At 41.5% G+C, this 18,833-nt stretch overlaps 1 protein-coding gene across 4 annotated transcripts; it reads left to right on the top strand.

The window, feature by feature from the left end:
* Positions 1-11,530: 11,530 nt before the first annotated feature.
* LOC108683035 (hypoxia up-regulated protein 1) lies at positions 11,531-18,204 on the top strand. Of its 4 annotated transcripts, none has more exons than XM_018172314.2 (8): positions 11,531-11,643; positions 12,975-13,173; positions 13,702-13,799; positions 14,040-14,189; positions 14,522-14,696; positions 15,258-15,368; positions 15,493-15,573; positions 17,509-18,204. In XM_018172314.2, exons 2-8 carry the CDS (start codon positions 13,057-13,059, stop codon positions 17,650-17,652), a joined length of 876 nt encoding a protein of 291 aa, XP_018027803.1. In that variant the 5' UTR covers positions 11,531-11,643; positions 12,975-13,056; the 3' UTR covers positions 17,653-18,204. The 4 variants fall into 4 exon arrangements, with proteins under 4 accessions (XP_018027803.1, XP_018027805.1, XP_047740594.1 ...); XM_018172316.2 differs by lacking the exon at positions 17,509-18,204 and adding an exon at positions 17,429-17,463; XM_047884638.1 differs by lacking the exon at positions 17,509-18,204 and having other exon boundaries at positions 15,493-17,399.
* Positions 18,205-18,833: the final 629 nt, after the last annotated feature.

Raw genomic sequence — 18,833 nt, 5'->3', positions numbered from 1 at the left:
CCTTTTTAATTTGATATGGTCCTTCGAACCGGATTTAGTTCTTTCCGTAATGCACTTTGCTCAGTCGGCCGTCTTCCATCTCACCGCTGCCTCAGGTGAGTAGCATTCAAGGTCAGTAGGAGTCTAGGTTAATTATTTTGTAAGAGTGAATTATTCTATTTTCTGTGTTGATATTTTAGATATTGATGATGTCGCTAGATTCAGATTTCATAGCTCGTTCCTCTGAACTTCAATTGACATTAGAGTCGCAAATTTCCAAAAGTAAAGATGCTCAATTAAAAGTCGAGGTCAAACAGAGAAGAGCCAGGCGGCAATCTCTAACTAAAACCATAGCCACCGTTTCGTCGTCTCCTTTAGAAGACGAATGTGAAATCTTGTTTCTAATTGACAAGTTAGAAACGTTGAAAGCATCTTTACTAGAGCTAGACACTGTCATAGATACTAATAAATCTGATATTTTCCATCAGTTCCTGAGCAGCGAGCACATGTCATTGCTGGCGGAATATCTGGAGGCGCTGCACGCGCGCAACTTGCACAGTCCGGACCACTCGTCGCTGCTGCTGAACTGCCACACGCGATACAAGCACGACGATCGCATACGCTCCTTCGCATGCGCATACGCATGCTGACGGGCGAGCAATGGAGTGCTGACGATCATGCTAAGCAGATTGATTTGTGCGATTCTTACGCTGAAAAACTTGGGGCCAATTTGTCTCGCTTGAAGCTCCTACTTAGAGATAAACAGGCTGTGACTTCTGTCTATTCTCATATTGCAACGCGTGTGCCTGGTCAGCTTTCCAGGCTTAAATTGCCCGAAATTGAATTCCCTAAATTTAGCGGTCAGCCTGAGCTTTTTTGAGAAATTTATTGTCTCTATTGAAGACATTCTTGGTAAATTTAATCTCGCTCAATTTGAGAAGTTCTCGTATCTGAAGCTAAGAGTATCTGGTCCGGCATTGCAAATTCTCAACTATGTGCCTATTACTTCTAATGTTTATGATGACGCCCGATAGTTGCTTAGCGATGCCTTTGCAAGCAAGATTAATCAGCAATTTTCCGTTACCGAACAGATGGTTCATTTAAAATTCGATGCCAAAAACCCATTTCAATGGGTGGCAGAGACTCGATCACTCGTTGATCAAGTAAATAGATTGGAAGTAAATTCAGACGTTTGTTGTCAGTACCATCTGTGGAAAAGTTTGCCAGAGGCCGTCAAGTGTTCCTACATCAATATCACTAACTGTTCCAAGCCGGCCCTAGACCAAATACTTAAGCATTCCTTTGAGGTTTTGGAACGTTCAAAGCACATCACCTCGTCCTTAATTGACCGAGCCGCGAGTCTCTCATCCATCTTTGCCGAACAAGGCGTCTATGGCGACCGATGTTCAATATGCCAAGTCCAGTAAAACCAGTCAAGGTAAAGTTTGCTGGCTTTGCGAAAGCGTTAAAGACCCTAGAGCTGCTGACCATAAAATTGCCAATTGTCCCGTATTTAATACACCGGAAACGCTTTTGTCAAAAATTCGTAGTTCAGGCGGTTGCGTGAAATGCAGCTAGCTTACTCATGACGCTTCTTCTTGTAAATTTAATTTCAGAAGCAAATGCCGCACGTGTAACACGAATCATGCCTACTTTTAGTGTACGAAGATTACAAAGCCTTCCTCAGGTGCTGCGGCGCATTCTGCCTCTCAATGCGCGTCGTATTTGGCACCGAAGCCAAAGTCTACGAATGTCGTGGAATTCAATGTTATGGAAACCCAAACTAATGAAAACATTTTCATTCCGACAGTTACTGCCTTATCTAACAAAACTTCCTTACGTTGCATGTACGATCCAGCTTTACTGACTACTTTTCTCACGGAGAAAGCGGCTACACGGCTTAAAGCTAGAGTGGTGAAAAGAAACGTTCGAATTGAAATTGCGGGATTTAATGAGACAAAAGTGCTCACCACTAAATTAGTCGAATTTCTTAAAAAGAAAGTGTCAGTGACAGCGGTAGTGGTACCAGAGATCCGTACTAGAGTAAATACTTGTGGTTTGGAGGAATTAATTACTAAAGCCAATGAGCTGTAAATTCCTCTCGCAGATAAGATGATGCGGCCGGACGACCCTGGTATCGTTGACATGCTGCTTGGCGTAGATTTAGCTCAAGTTTTGCCAGTGCATTCGTGTAGTTTTGGTAATTCCTCTCAGTTGTCGCTGGTGTATTATTGTTCACTGGGAATAATGCTGGCTGGAGACGTTGCCGTATTTAGGCGTAATTTACCACACCTGCACCTGGTGGAAACCTTCATGCGCAAAATTGATTCTATAGTTTGACTAGAGGAGCCCCAGGACATTAGCTCGTGTAGTTGTTATTCGGCTACAGAATTGGAGCAGGCTACGGGAGCGGTCCTGGAGCGTGCTTGCGCTGATTACCTAGATTACACCGATGAGCACAATAATTCTGATTGCAGTGAGCAAAACCGTAAAATTATAGAATATGTAATGAGGAACTATTCTCGGGATTCCGACGGGCGGATCATTGTGCCTGCTTTGTGGAACGATAGCGTCGAGCATTTGCTTCCCAATAATTTCGGACTCGTTGAAAAAACTGTTCGCTCGTTGTACAAAAAATTGAAGAAAGATCCTTCCAAACTTGAACAATATGATCAAATAATTAAAGGCCAGATCGACAGCGGGGTAATAGCACCAGCGGACTATATTGATGATCTACGAAACTCCTCTTCATGTTCCTTTCTAGCGCACAATGCGGTCTTCAGGCAGAACGCGGATTCGACCACGTGTCGTATCGTTTATCTGTCCAATTTGTGCGAAAACAAGGGAGGGAATTCATTATCGCACAATCAAATTTCTCTGCCTGGCCATCAGCTCAATCCTAAAATTACCACTGCGCTTACTTTGCTTCGATTCAATAAGTATCTCCTAATTTTTGATCTTGAAAAAGCCTTTCATCACTTACGATTGCGCGAAGAAGACGCCGAAAAGCTCCATTTTCTTTGGTTCAAATATATTTCCGCTGGAGACCTTTCTTTAGTAGCCTACAAATTTTTAAGAGTTCCATTTGGAATGCGATTTTCGCCCCTCTTGCTTATGATCTCTCTTTACATTATCCTCGTGCATGAAGCACCGAGAAGTCAGGCTGCTAAAAACATATAGGAAATTGTCTATAATCTGGCGTACATGGACAATCTGGCATATAGCTCTAATATTCGTGACGGTCATGCTGTAGCATACGACGCATGCCAACGCTTATTGTCTTGTTACGCTTGCAGCAATGTTATTCAAATGCCTGTGTCCTTGACTCCTCAACCGCAAGTCATGAACCTGTTGATAATAATTCTACTAAATTATTAGGTCTTATTTGGGAGAGAGAGCAGGATAATTTGTGTGCAAAAAATACGAAATTAGATGAAAAGGCGAATACCAATAGGAAAGTGCTTGCTACGCTCCATTCAGTTTACGATCCATTGGGTTTTACTGTCACTTCCTTGAATAGAGCTAGGTTTTTCCTGCACAAATTGCAATGTGACGCGAACCTGACTTGGGATAAAGTCCTCGATGATGATAGACGAAAGGAGATTAATCTTTAATCCCATAAAGACTGATGATATTCGCGTGTTTTCAGATTCAACGATTTCCCTAAATTGGCTGGCCTCTTAGTCGCAAAAATTCGATAAGATAGAGCAAAAAGGGGTTCTGATCAATAACAATTTAGATGAAATTATGAAGCTTTGCGATAACCATCCCATTTACTTTTCTCATGTACAAGGTGAATCAAATCCAGCAGACTTCGTAACGCGCTGTGTGTCACGCAACAGACTGGTTGGCACAAATTTCCTTGTGGGTCCTGAGACTCTTCCTGAGGAGGGTTTCATGGTGCCGTACGCTGTTGGTGATGTGCGCAGCAGTAGATGTTTTCATGTTAATGTTCATCTATCAGAGGCATCAGAGCCTCTAATTCCGTACGACCGATATTCAACTTTCGTTAAATACTGTAAAGTCATCCATCTTGTGCGACTTTTCGCCTACACGTGTATTGAGAGAGTGAAGTCTAGACGTAATGATTTATTCAAAAATTTCCCAGCTGAAAAATCCATGCAAGCGGCACGAAATTTTGTGATTAAAGCGGCTCAGCTCCGTTCCTATCCTAATCTGCTTGCCTATTTTAATGATCCTTCCCAGCAGCCCGAACCTCCGATAGTGTCACAGTTGAATCTTAATCGTGACAGAGAGGGCCTGGTGCGTGTGAGGTGTAAGTTCAGAAACTTGAATGCGCCATTCGATGTGAGGAACCCTGTCCTATTTTCCAAAGATTGTGAACTAAATAGAGGATTAATTTGGTATTTGCGTTTGAAATTAAGGCACGCAGGGGTGTATCGCATGTTAGCGGCGATGCGTAGGGATTTTTGGATGCCCTCTGCTCTCAGGGTAGTTAAAAAATGCATTAGTGCATGTCACGTCTGTAGGAAAGTTAGCGCACGTCCGCTTAAAATTAATCAGAATGATTCTAAGGATTACCGTATTAATCCAGTTGAAATTCCGTTTCGCGAGGTAGCAATGGATCACATTGGTTCCTTCACTATAAAGACACCTTCAGGAAGCGCGAAAATATATATCTTTATATTTACCTGTCTATGGTCACGTGCAATCAATCTGTTGGTATGTAAAAATATTGACACTGAATCATTTCTGCTTGCTTTCCAGTTGCTCATTTTTGATTTCGGCATTCCTCAACGCATTGTGAGCGACAACGGATCCCCAATCACTGCATCTTATAAATTTATAGCAGCTTCTCTAACAGATCCCGACGTGCAAATTTTCCTGGGGGAGCGTCAGATAAAGGTAACGCAATTCTGTCCTTATCCTCCCGGCGCCAGCTACCTGGGCGGTGTTGTGGAATCTTTGGTTAAACAGGTGAAACGTATAATGAATGCTGCTATCGGTAATATAAAATTAACTTACGATCACTTTTTGTGCCTAGTTCTGGAGTGCAAAATGCTCATAAACAAACGGCCCATAGCGTTCAAGTCAATTTTGGTGAACCATAACGTTGATAAATCATTTAACGTAATAACCCCGGAATTACTGGTGAGAGGTTGCGATATATGTCAATTCAGTAAAGATTTCTTGTGGCCAGTTATTTCCCGTCTTCTTTAAATTTTCGTCTTGAGAAGAAAACTGCAAGGCCTGCTCGGCTCCCTTTAGTCTTCCTCCAGTAGACTATCAACTGACCTGACCCTGAGCACACCTTACGCTGCCGCTCTACTCCACCTGCCACACGCGCTTACCTGAGACGGTCGACGGTCACGGAGCATTTTATGTGGAGACGGTCCTGGAGTCGACTACTGGAGGCCTTCATTGTACTTCGATCCTACGAACTATTCGAGGTACGGGAAAGGGTTGGCCACTTGATTCCTGGCCTTCAGCCAATACTATTTTGGTGACTCTAAGGAACCTGATTCAGTAATCTCTTGTCTAGACTTATTGGCCTCGCCATCCAGTAGTATAATGAATATAATTGCTCAAATAATAATCTATGCTTTATGTTCCTTTAAATTTATTCAGTTTCTGTTTCTGCAATTTACAGGGAACCTGTGGGGGAGCGATGAGATCGGTCGACGGTCGACTGAGCTCTGGCGTGGTTGATTTATTTGCCATTCTCTCTCCGGATAATAAATATTGTTAGCCATTCTACTTTGCTTGCCCCACTTCATTCCTGGAAACAGCTGATAATTCACGACAGTTTAGAGGTTAAGATATAGATTCCTCGCGGCATTCCAGAGTTTATTTAGATTCCATATGGCTTTACGACCCATAAGACTTACTGGAATAGCTAGCGCGAAACAGCAACCTTTTTAATTTGATATCTATTGAAAAAAACAAACCTTGACGCTTCCGATCCCAAATCTTATCGACCCCCAACAGCTGAACAACCATCTTCAGCACTCCGGTCTCATGCCTCGCCTCCAGTCCGCATACCGTCATCTCCAATCGACGGAAACAGCTGTGCTGAACCTGAAGGTGCTGTCACACATTATGCGAACAGGAGACCGCGGCGACATTGCGGCACTGGCTTTACTCGACCTGTCGGCCGCGTTTGACACGGTTGATCACGCCACTTTATTGCATCCACATGACGTATCATTCAGCCTGCGCAGCACAGTGCTGCGGTGGTTCGAATCTTATCTCAGCAATAAATTCAAATGCGTTCGATGCGGGAACTCTTCATCTTCGGCTTCATTTTCGTTGGTCACTTGCGGCGTACAGCAGGGATCAGTTCTTGCCCCGATCCTTTTCCTGTTATATACTGTCGATGCATTGCACATAATTGATTCTGTGATTCACAACGTTTGAATCTGCATAAGTTCGCGACGACCCCCAAATTTATGGCTTTTGTGCACCGGCTGATGCTGCCGCGTTGCAGGACCGGATGTGTCTGCTTGGACGCCATCGAAGACTGGATGCGCTCCAACTGGCTCCAGCGCAACTCATCAAAAATCGGTGTTATATGGTTTGCGACTGCTCGGTGCCAGCATCAGCTTTCGGCCAACGAGTTTGTCATGCCTATGTCTTCGGTTCGCAACCTCGGCATTCTTCTGGACTCGGAACTTTCTATGGAAAATCCCATAACCAAAGTCACCACATCTTGTTCATGTGCTCTGCGACGAAGACGTAGGTCAGCCGCTGTCTCTCGAGGCCGATCATCAAGGCCCTCGCGATAGCGCTCGTTCTGACCCGATTGGACTATGGTAATGCCACACTCTATAGACTTCCGACCTCGGCACTAAATAAACTGCAATCCGTAATAAACTCTGCGGCGCAACTCGTGTGCAATAAGCGGAAATTCGACCACGTGACGCCGATATTACGCGATCTTCACTGGCTGAGCATGCAGCAGCGCGCATTGTTCTCTGTTCTGACGTTCCGATGCCTTCACGGTCTGGCGGAACGGAATGTGTCCTTATCTCACGAGAACAGTGCGCGTGAGAACGTGTTTCATAAAGACCAATCTCACTCCTCTCATAACATAACATAGTGATGTCGGCGCTGAAGTGTAGGCCTGATGTGGCCTGTCGCCGATTCTTTTCCTTTTCATGCCTTGTTCATAGAAGATCTAAAATCGTGTCATTTGACCGGATCTTTTTATGAGTGACGATAGTTTGAAGTAGCTACTAGACTTACACCGGGTTCGATAAGGAGCTAGGCATTTCAAATCTGAACATATATTTTTCCATAGCTTTATCTAGTCTGCATCAGCAAATTATTAGAAGCATTAATCAACAAAAGGCTAGGATTCTTTCTTGAGCAGAATGACTCCCTTAGACCTTCCCAGGGATGTTTCAGACGTCGCCTTGCTGGAGTGGACCAGATAGCCAGACTCGAGGCTGCCATTCGCACTGCCCTGACGAATAGATCACCACTGGTTGCGGTATTTTGTGATCTGTCCAATACATTTGATAGGGTCTGGCACACTGGTTTATTATATAAATTGAGCCAATGTGGAGTGCATGGTGCTCTGCTGAGATGGCTGAGAGCTTACCTTGCTAATCGCTCTTTTGTGTGCAATTTGAGGGCCAAACGTCATCCTCAAGGAAAATTAAATCTGGGGTACCACAGGGAACAATACTCTCACCCCTCTTATTTAATGTAATGATGCGAGACCTCCCATCGGTGCTGGGGGTGCGCATACGGCAGACTATGCTGATGATGTTTCTTTCTTTCCTTACGGTCCAGACCTTGTCATTACTACTGATAAAATACAAACACAATTAAATAAATTATTTGAATGGACAAAGATGTGGGGACTATCCATAAATCACCTCAAGACAAAATGCATGTTACTTGCAAAGAAAAGTCACAGCTATTTCATTGTCCATCAATGGCTCTAATCTTGAATACGTGAAGCAACACCGCTACCTTGGGGTCATCATTGATGCTCCTTGTCTCCGATGGGAACCGCAAATTTCTTCACTTAAATTATTATGCATACCCATAAAAAACTTACTTCAATCAATATCTAGCAGACATTGGGGCGCTGATAGAGCACTGCTGCTGAAACTGTGCAGGGTGTTAATTCGCAGTCGTTTGGATTACGCCGCTGCCTTATATGCTTCTGCAGCCCCAACTAATCTACGCAAACTGAATGTAATACAAAATAATTGTCTGAGAATTGCTCTAGGCTGTAGAAGAACCACCCCGATACCTTCAATACCGTTGAAAGTTGAAGCTCACATTCCTCCTCTTTCAGTACACAGGAATGAATTGTTATGTAAATATTGCTTTTGCCTCGTACAATTGTCCCGTTGCCCAATAGTAACTGAATTGTTTCACCAAAATGTTCCTCCATGCCTACCTAACAGAGCACTATGCCAACCAATAAGTTTTATCTCTCATGCCCGAGCCATCATGTCCACCTTACAGATCCCTGTGCCGCATATGCTTGCATCTCCTCTGGTGTCCCCATTGCCTCCTTGGTTCGATGTAGACGAGTACTTTTTGGACCGATTTTCTTCAGCTACAGTGTCAGTTACCTCTTCTGAGGCCGCTGTACAAATTTTTTCTGATAAACTAACTCAAAATTTCTTACTCACACAGCCATCTACAGTTCTACACGGATGGGTCGCAGATCGAAACCCCCACACCCTCCACATCCGCGGCACTGTTCATTCCATCCAAAGGTTTTCTACTGAGCTGGAAGCTCCGTCCGGAGGGGGAGTGCTGCCGTGCACCACCAATTTTGTGCACCAATAAGCCCTGAATCGAATGCCTTGGATATCTCCGGACACCCACCAATCAGCCGTGAACCACTCGGCTTTGTCTTCCTCCGGCCTCGCATAGAACCTGCCGTACACCACCAGGCCGCGGATCGAATCTGACTTCCGGGCATCGTTAAATTACGTAATTTTACGTTCACCGCATCTGAGGTTATGTTTCAGATAGCATAGTTCGGTTCCAAAAATTTTCGTCCTTCGACAAGTGGCCGTTCGACTGAGGGTTGGTTCGACCCACGGCCTAGATACGGACGGCTTGTAGTGTTGAAGGCTTCGTTCCGGAAGGCAGGAATCATGATGGTCCATTACATCCAGGGCAGTGGTGGTCTTCGGCAGGTGACCCGTCCGGAGGTAGAGGTAATAGAGTCGGAGCTTTTTGCCATTCGAGAAGCCTTGCATTGGTCTCAGAATAATCTCACAACAGGAAAAATTGCTATATTCACCGATTCACAAGCATCCATTCATCTCGTAAATAATAGACAGCCCTCATGTTACCTTAGCCTAATCACCGTCATGTCCAGGGAAGAGCTGATAAGACTTGCCCATGATCGGGTCCAGACTAGCTGGAATCAATCCTAGTTAGATAATGTCAAAAACCAGGCAAATGCCACTTTCTTAGACTCATTAAAAACCAGGTAGGCTTCTGGCCCTGGGCCCATGATAATAAACGTACAGTTGAGACCGCCTTAGCCCGGCTACGTACCGGCCATGCAGGTGTTAGGGCCCATTTAGTTCGTTTTAAACTCTGTGATAGTCCTCTCTGCTCCTGTAGATCCCCTGAAACCATAGAACATTTGCTGTTGCACTGCCCTCAGCATGCCCCAGCGCGCTTCCAATTAACTAACACACTGACTCGACTCGATATCCCTGTCACACTGCAGAACTTGCTTGGAGGAGGCCCTTATCCCTGCCCCATCCAGAATCAAATAGATGATGTCCCTAGCCACATTTTTATCTGCTACTAAAACTCTTCATCTATTATAAGCACTGATACAAAATCTCTAGTTCGAACTTAACTAACCAACTAAAACGTGTGGGAAAACTAACTCCCATATCCCATTCAGTTCCATCCAACTTGCACTAAACTAAGTGCCAAATTTGATGTGAGCAGAATCACTCTCTGCAGTCGTTTTGGAAACAGTTCTTTATTTAGTCTTTTGTGTGCAGCTTATTGTGACTGCCTTTGTAAAGATTGTTACTGCTCACCTCAAAATTACTCCCAATGTTTGATCCTTCAGATACATGCCCACAGGAGTTTTGTTTGTTGTGAGGTAGCAACTCACTCTCCCATATTGATAGACCGTTTTGGTCGGAGGAAGCTCCAGGCTGTGCCGCCCAGGCTGTGCCGCCCAGGCTGGACCTTCGGTAGAACATACGATCTCCTGTGAGGCTGAGTGCAGGGCATGTCAGTGGACACTAACCCGGGATGAAATATGAACATATATTTGAACCTTATGCATATAAACCTAAACGCAGCATTTGCCCTTTCCAGTAGCAACATTCTCTTAGCAAGTCTGCACTTTGAAGTGTCTTATCTCTGACTTTTTGTCCACAGTTACGTAACCCCCGTAAATCACCGTCCTGTCGAGGGGCTACCTTGGACGCGTCTCCAGAGCTCCTTCAACCACAAACAGAAGAAGAAGACTGCGTTCGCCATCAACAGCGGTCCTCCATCTACATATCTGTCTACCGTCGGCGACAGAGCGTTCCCGGTCACCTGGAACAGTCTGCCGGCTTCCGTAACATCGGCTCCTTCGTTGTAGGTGTTTCGTAGACGCTTGAAGACTGAACTATTTCGTAGAACCTATGAATCAAATGCTTAGTCATTTATATCCATTCCCATTCTTTTTCTTGTCCATTTATTTTTTGCTTGCTATTAAACTTATGTGTGACGTGCCCTCAAAGTTCGTTTGAACCAGACGCCACGAAAAATGATTCGTAGAATTCTGATAATACTCAACACGAGAACAAAGAATTTGACACGAGCCTTAGCGCATAAGCGATCAAGTCAAAATGTTTTTTTAATAGATCAGACTGGAAGCTTGGGACCACCGTGCAGATGACGCGAAATTCTCTCTCGAAATACTCGAAATTAAAAAATATATAAAAGTTTCTTGGATATACTGAAACTTTCCATTTTTTACGAAAATCGTGTAGATGTGGTTCGGTGGTAAAAAATCTCGACTAAAGACAAATTGCTAACGTATCAATCTAAAATCCTGTCTTGGTATAAAAGTTCGCCAATAATTGTAGAGCTTTGGTAGATCGTTTCCGCTGATGATAAGCATAGTTCAGTAAGTAAGAAATTAATAATACACGAGCAGAATTATGTCGAGAAACATCAATCGATTAGACAACATTTGCGACCGTGTCATCGTCACAACCGCACAATTGGTCATCGAAATCGCTATATGGCCGATTCCCGTAATTAAGAGCTAACAAATAACTAATATTTTAAATTATTTGTGTTTTAAAGCAGATATGGCTTGCTTTATAGTTGACTAAGTAGTTCACAACTATGTTCAATTTTGTCCCAATTGTTACTACACTAAATGAGTACTTGGGGTTTTTATTCAATTATGGAGTATCCACCGTATTATTATGAAAAAAAATACTTCATTACCACTGATGCTTGAGGTAAAAATTTTCGCGCTAATTGTTTGAAAACGTTACCCTCTAGAACGAATTTCAACGAAAAGTGAGACATTAGTGAGTACGAAATTTCGCAGTAGAACCAACTACCAAGTTAGGGAAAACGGACGCGATTGATAAGTTGCCTAATTATTTGTTATAATTTGTGCCCACCAGAATAATCGCTATTTGCTAAATATATATCATAAATACTTTTTAGGTGTGTGAGGAGCAGAAGGTGAGCTTCAAAACTAAACTTTCTAATTATGATACGGCGCAAGGGTACGAGTGCCACCCGACTGTGACTCTTAAAAATATACTTGCACGGTTGCAAGGGTTGGTTGGAGGCTTGGAGCTGGAGATGTAGGCTACCCATCATCATGGGCGGATGGGCCCATCCCTGCTTAACCCAGGATCTAATGCCTAATTGATGGAGTAGGTGCATTTTTGATTGAAATAGCCTATAGGTCTTTTGCACGCCTTATGAAATAGGAATCATGATTCCTATTTCCTGAATTCCTGATATCAATCCTTTTTCCACATATCTCAAAAGTAGAACTAACCATATCTAAATTTTAAATTAGGATAGGTACCATTACCAACACTCTCCAGTCTCCAGCTTACCCTAATTTAGATATGGCATGATGACAAAGCCATTCACATTTCTTTAGTTTAGACACACATAATAGTGATGATATTCATATTGCAATTGCACTAGCAGTCTAGCATATTCACTTTTTTATCAGCATTATTATAAATGCTCACTTTGAGTTTGAGATAAGCAGTACCACTGTGACTGTACAGCAGTACAGCTTAATTCAGCTTGTTACTTCCAGTATGTTAGTTGTTAGGTATTAGCATCACTTCATCCTCACAAAATTTCTAAATATATTTGAACAAGATGATTTTTCATTTGGGATTAAAAAAAAATTCAAACATTTTATTTCTATTCACTGCATTTAATTATTTTATAAATAGTTTTATAATTGTTCACATATTTAAGGATTGAAATCAAATATTTTAATTAGAATTACTAGTATTAGGCTGGAAAATCTTTCTAATTGCCTAAAAGGTCAATACAATCTCAACCAACCCTTCTTATATAAGCTAGCAAATACATGTAAATTGTATAGTGTGATTAATACGTATATAATAGTCAAATAGGTAAAGACTACTTATAGCCTTATAAGAATTAGCTAGGCTGCTAGCTATGTTATATGTACAATGTATTGCAACACTTGATACCTGTATACCAAAAACATACAATTCATTGGAATATAATACACACTAAGACTGAAGGCAATAGGTTTATATTCCAATTTTTCATAGTACATTTATACTGTACCATGAATAACAATACCTCAAAATAAATTGAAGACTGTCACTCAATATATTTAAATATATAAAAAAAATTGAAAAAAAAATTTAAAAATCATAATTTTTTTATAAAAAATCTAGTGATTTAATCACATGATTTAATCATTTTGATTTAATCATTGCCAACCCTGATTNACCCCCTTTATGGTATATTATCTGTACTATTCTTCTAATTTATCTTCATTCCAACAGGCTCTCAGTCTAAGCCCCTATTATCAGCCCCTAACTGTTCACTAAGTAGTACATCCCATTTGCTTCTAGTTCATTTATCAGGATGCCTATCAGTTCCAGAGAGTTGGTCTGTTATTTGGCCATGTATGGCATTGTTTTAGCTCTTTTATTCAGACCTGGCTGCCATCCTACTGACTACCAGAAAGTGGCTGTTGTAGTAGTAAGTGAATAGATTAATTATATGTATTTTATCTTAGTTCAGTATTTTCCTACTAGTAGGTATGCAATTGTCTAATTGTGACCAAGGTCTAATGACTTACGGAAAAGTTGCATTTTATTTTTAAGTTTCAACTTTTTTAAATGAATTACACTCAATTAGTTTTTGAAATTACAAAGTTTTATTATGTTGTTTTTATTGTACATTTCTATTTTTTATCATTTTACTTTCCTGCATTATTTGTATTGAATATGAGCAATAATGTTGTCTGAATATGAATTTCATGTATGATTTTAAAAATTTTTCAATTGCTGTGGCAAAACATTTCAAAATAGATGACAATTTCAGCCACTGTTTGGTCCATATTATTGTAATTTTGTTCTAACGATTTGTTTTTGTTCTATTGTTCTAAATAACTTTTTGTCCTTGAATCTCTAGGTTTCTGCTAGACAAACAATTGAATGATTACAATGATTCCTTGTCTAGGAATATCAACAATCTTTGAGACATACCGTATGCTTTATTGTGCAGCCGAAGATGCCAATGGAGATGGACCGCAATGGAGATGGACCTGTGGCTATTGGCACCCTAGATGGCAAGAGGATTGGGACCATCACTGCTGGCATGAGGTGAGTTATCAACATATAAAACAAGCAGCAAAGTGGCTTGATAAAAATCTTGTTGAAATAAATATTGTTTTTGTTATGTGGCGCAATGAAAATGATTATTTTGCATCTTTACCTCGAGAGCAAATTTTGAGCTTTAATAATTTTCGTCATTCTTATAGTGTTAAAGTTAGCTTTGAACCATTAAACAGATGTAAAATTCAACAACTTCAAGTTACTCTGAACATTGTGTTTTTGCCACAGGTTGCTATCGAGTGCTCTGGACGGCAACATCCTGCAGCTGCTAGGCAAGCCAGTGGATCACCCCACCGTGAAGGCCTACATGAAGGCCCACCCCTTCTACAACATCCTCCCCCACCCTGAACGAGAGACTGTCATTTTCAGGACCTCAGAGTGAGCAATTTGTCAAATAAATACATCAGATGATGCATCCAGACTAGCATCCTTTGGTCCCTCATGTCCCTTATTCTTTTCCTCGTATATATATACTTGATACGACCACCTCCAGTGCAGAGAGATAAGCCTGATAGTTGAGGTCCTGGCGGTGCAACTGCTGGACGCATATCATGTCCTTCACATCCCTCATGTCCTTCACATCCCTCATGTCCTTCACATCCCTCATGTCCTTCACATCCCTCATGTCCACATAGCTTAGAAACGCCATAGGCGACTACCGCGGCTGACCGCCTTGATGTTCACTCTTAAAATGGTCACTTCCTGTGCAGCGAGCGAAGCTTGAACGTTGAGGAACTGGTGGCATATGTGCTGCAGGAGGTGAAGAAACAAGTGTCGGCCCTCACCGGGCAGCAGGTTCAGGAGGTCATCTTCCCAGTGCCTGCCTCCTTCAACCAACCTGAGCGGCGCGCCCTTCTAGAAGCAGTGGAAATTGCAGGAGTGAAGGTGCTGGCATTATTGTTTATATATGTTAAGTGATGATACGTAGTCCATTTTGGTAGTTCACTGAAAATTTAATAGCTTAGAACAAGAATAGAATAGCTCTGTACTGCTGATGCTAATCTTAACATGTTGACTACGATTGCTTCATCTTGTACTATTATTTCATTTTTTGTAAATTTTTTAGGCAGGGTTGCCAGACGGTCATTTTTTCCGGATAAATTCCGTGATTTAGTTTTTCTCAATTGCGTTGGCTGGCTAAAATTTATGATAGGGGTACTTCCTAATTAAATTTTAAATACTGCAAAAAGAAAATAAATGGAATTTTTATAGCGGAAGCTACAAATAAACTAGTATACATTGAAATTTTGGCCTTTTTTGTTTTCGGATTTGGCCGATTTTAGGCAACCTGAATTATGTACCACTACCTCCTGGAGAAATACATTTCGTGGTACGCATATGTACCAATACGTTTCCTGTCCATCATCATATTTAATCATTTCTGTCCTCCGTGCTGCTGACTGTCCGCCGTGCAGAACAATATGCTGAACATGTGCTATGTTTCAGGCCCGGAATATGTCGGAATTAATGATGGCTACGCGCAGGTTACCCGAGTCACCATCATGGTTCTCTGACGACCACTTGGAAAACATGGACCACCTCTTAGTCTGCACCCAGGTGAGTGGTGCGCAACATGTTTACTATGAATATCTTTAATTAAAAGATATTTATAGTGTTATGAACGATAATGTCAGTACTATTAATATAATAGATAATAATATGATACAATATCTGCCGTCAGATGATGCTCGTCGTGCCGGACGTGACAGAGCCGGACGACTGCCCCGCTGATGTTCAGTGCGTTGTGACTGTGGTCGCTGAGGTTGGTTATTGGCCTGTTGGGAATTTATTGTTTGAGGAAAGTATGCGTTTTGTTTTCCTGGTGCTTGTGTTTGTCTGGTGGTGGACTATAGGTAGACGTCTTCCCGCGACGGTTCAAAATGGCTTCTGGATGAAAGTGTTTCTGGCGGTGGCGGTGGCACCGCTAACCTTGTTGGTGTTGGCGGTGGCCATCCCTAAGTTAGTGAACACTGTCCTTTTGTGCGTGCGAGGTTGGTGATGGGTTGGTGGTCTAATGGTATTGGTCTAACGGCCTTGTGGTCTAATGGTGGTCTAATGGTATTTGTCTAATGGCCTTGTGGTCTAATGGTATTTGTCTAATGGCCTTGTGGTCTAATGGTGGTCTAATGGCCTTGTATCATGATTTTTGCCATTAACAACATGGCCGTGCTAAATATTACGAACTTGTCTCATTTTGATTTATATCAGTTAATACGTTTCATGAACTAAATAAATGCGTCACAGCCTGAGAACACCGTATAAACTGGAGCTAATATTGACATAATTTTTATGTGTATTTTCAAGTTGCTATGTAGTTTTCAATCTCTGATTATGAAATGATAATATGATTTTATCATATTTCTTTATGAATCAGCGTTCTGGCATGGTGAATCAGTATTTTATAACGATGAATCAGCATTTTATAACGATGAATCAGCATTTTGTCATCGTGATAAATCAGCATGTTATATCAAATGCTGATTCATCACGATGAATCAGCATTTGGAGACGAATCTGTACCATGTTTCATCTACAATTTTTTTGTAGATGAAGCATTCACGATGTAGATGAATCAGCATTTTGTCACCGACAAACGGCCGTGTTATTTCAGGATTTTTGCCATCTTTAAAAAGTGTCAGTAAAATATGTAAATTTTGAAGTACTCGTACAAACTGAATATAGTATTTAATTTCAGTTTAATTAGTTTACATGTTGGCATTCACTGAATGGTAGTTTAATTTCAGTTTAATTAGTTTACATGTCGGCATTCACTGAATGGTAGTTTGTGAATCATATTGTACTAACTACTGTATTGGAATATGACGTAGATTATCTGACGTACTGATAGGTTGATGAAATCTGCTCTTATGCCGTGAACACAGCTTACGATTCGTGACTGTCTTTGGTTTTCGCCGAGACTGTTTTTGGTACTGTGGAGCTGTGTATCTATGGTGTATGTGTATCAGTATCTATGGTACTCGCCGACGGTTTACACTTTACACCCTTAAATCCAGCATTGATTTTACCGACGTGTTGAGTTTCAATATCGATCTCTCAGCCAAGGCTTTTTTCACTTTAGTTGCCACGTGTTGGGTAGTGCGGAGATACTCGTGTTTAAACGCGGAATTTTCGTGTAAGAGTTCCAGTAAAAAAAAAGAACGGTTTTGAATTTCTGTGTTTTTCTCTCACTACATTTAAAGGCCTGTCACTTAGGATGTAAAAATTATAGGGCACAAATTGATTTACGAGACGAGTTGATTTTGAAAGTCGTATATTGTATGTTATGTTAGTCGTTTTGCATATGTTAGTCGTATTGCAACAAAATTGAACTTGTGGACTCGTTATTCTTCATTTAGGAAATATTGATATAGGAATCTAAAATCGTCATCAAATGTGGCCTTTTCATCACGATAGGCCACGACAAGAATTTCAATGTTTTCGTCGGCCATAATAACGGTTTGTTGTCATCGTAATTGTACAGAGAAAAGCAGGGGGAGAAAAAAAAGCAACCGCAAGTTAGCGTTAAATTATTGCTGCTCGTCATTGATGCACACATACTCTGGTTGGTTATGCTTCATCTATGCATTTTACTATGCATTTAAACGATTTCTAATTAGGACCGCGACTAACGAGCCGTGCTTCGTGTTGGAATAAAGCACATGTGAGGTACACGTCTCTTGTACAATCGCGTCTCCAGAGCGACGCCAACACCCCCTTGGAAGGCCAGCTCCCCGCCCCTCTGCCGGACATTCCAGGCTGGAGCACAAGGGTCCAGGTGCCCAATTCCAGGGCACGGCGCTCAGTGTGTGGCAAGACGCCCGGACCGGGGGTGTGGTCTTGATGCGCTACTCATACCCTTCTGGCAAAACCAATTCTCCTTTATTTTGAATAAAAATAAAGCTTGTGATAGTAATACTGGTTATTAATTCAATCGTTTATTGGTGATGGTTTATTAGGTATGTGTCACCAGCGATCAAGCAAGGAAGTAAGACAATGTATTGCTGTCCTGCTTGATAGTTCGATGCATCGTAAATACGTGCAAATCGTCCGTGACAAAGAGTGTGAGAACAAATGAGCGTAAAGGCATTGTGACTGCACTGTTTCGTGGAATCAACGGAAACATAAAATAGAAGCAAACATGCTGATTTCGTTGGTGGTTATATTTTTTTGTTAATACAACTAGAGTAACATACACTTGTATAATCAAATAAATAAATATTATAGTCAAGCGATAAAATGGAAAACCAAAAAGCTCGTATTTCCGGTCTGCTTGTCTGTCTTCAAGTTCTATAATTTCTAGAGACCGACGTATATCGAAAAATTTTTGTTCTCTATCAGATAACGGTTAAAATTGAACCCTTGTTGAAGAATGGCTGACCTTGTACACATACAAAAAGCGCAATGCGTAAATCATTACACTTACAAAACGTGCAATGCGTAAATCATTACACTTACAAAACGCGCAATGCGTAAATCATTACACTTAACAAAACGCGCAATGCGTAAATCATTACACATACAAAAAGCGCAATGCGTAAATCATTACACTTACAAAACGCGCAATGCGTAAATCATTACACTTACAAAACGCGCAATGCGTAAATCATCACACATACAAAACGCGCAATGCGTAAATCATTACACATACAAAACACGCACTGCGTAAATCATTACACATACAAAACACGCAATGTGTAAATCATCACACATACAAAATGCGCACTGCGTAAATCATCACACATACAAAACGCGCAATGCGTAAATCATCACACATACGAAACGCGCAATGCGTAAATCATCACACATACAAAATGTGCAATGCGTAAATCATTAAACATACAAAACGCGCAATGCGTAAATCATTACACTTACAAAACGCGCACTGCGTTAATCATCACAGATAATCAAAAAGAAATGCAATAAATTAATCATTACTTTTATCGACACAGAAAATCTTTGTCATGAGATTCCACATCACCGAAAACTACGACGGCAACGCGCAGCGGCGTAACTGGGTTCCGT

The sequence above is a fragment of the Hyalella azteca genome, unplaced genomic scaffold (assembly GCF_000764305.2).
Source record: "Hyalella azteca isolate HAZT.00-mixed unplaced genomic scaffold, Hazt_2.0.2 contig15773, whole genome shotgun sequence".
In the NCBI taxonomy this organism is placed as follows: domain Eukaryota; kingdom Metazoa; phylum Arthropoda; class Malacostraca; order Amphipoda; family Hyalellidae; genus Hyalella; species Hyalella azteca.
This window is presented reverse-complemented; position numbering and strand designations above follow the sequence as displayed.

Coding starts and splice junctions, on each gene's coding strand:
- LOC108683035 (XM_047884638.1), top strand. CDS start 13,057: ATGCCTATCAGTTCCAGAGAGTTGGTCTGTTATTTGGCCATGTATGGC. Junction 14,190..14,521: donor GTCATTTTCAGGACCTCAGA/GTGAGCAATTTG, acceptor CTTCCTGTGCAG/CGAGCGAAGCTTGAACGTTG. Junction 15,369..15,492: donor ACCTCTTAGTCTGCACCCAG/GTGAGTGGTGCG, acceptor ATCTGCCGTCAG/ATGATGCTCGTCGTGCCGGA.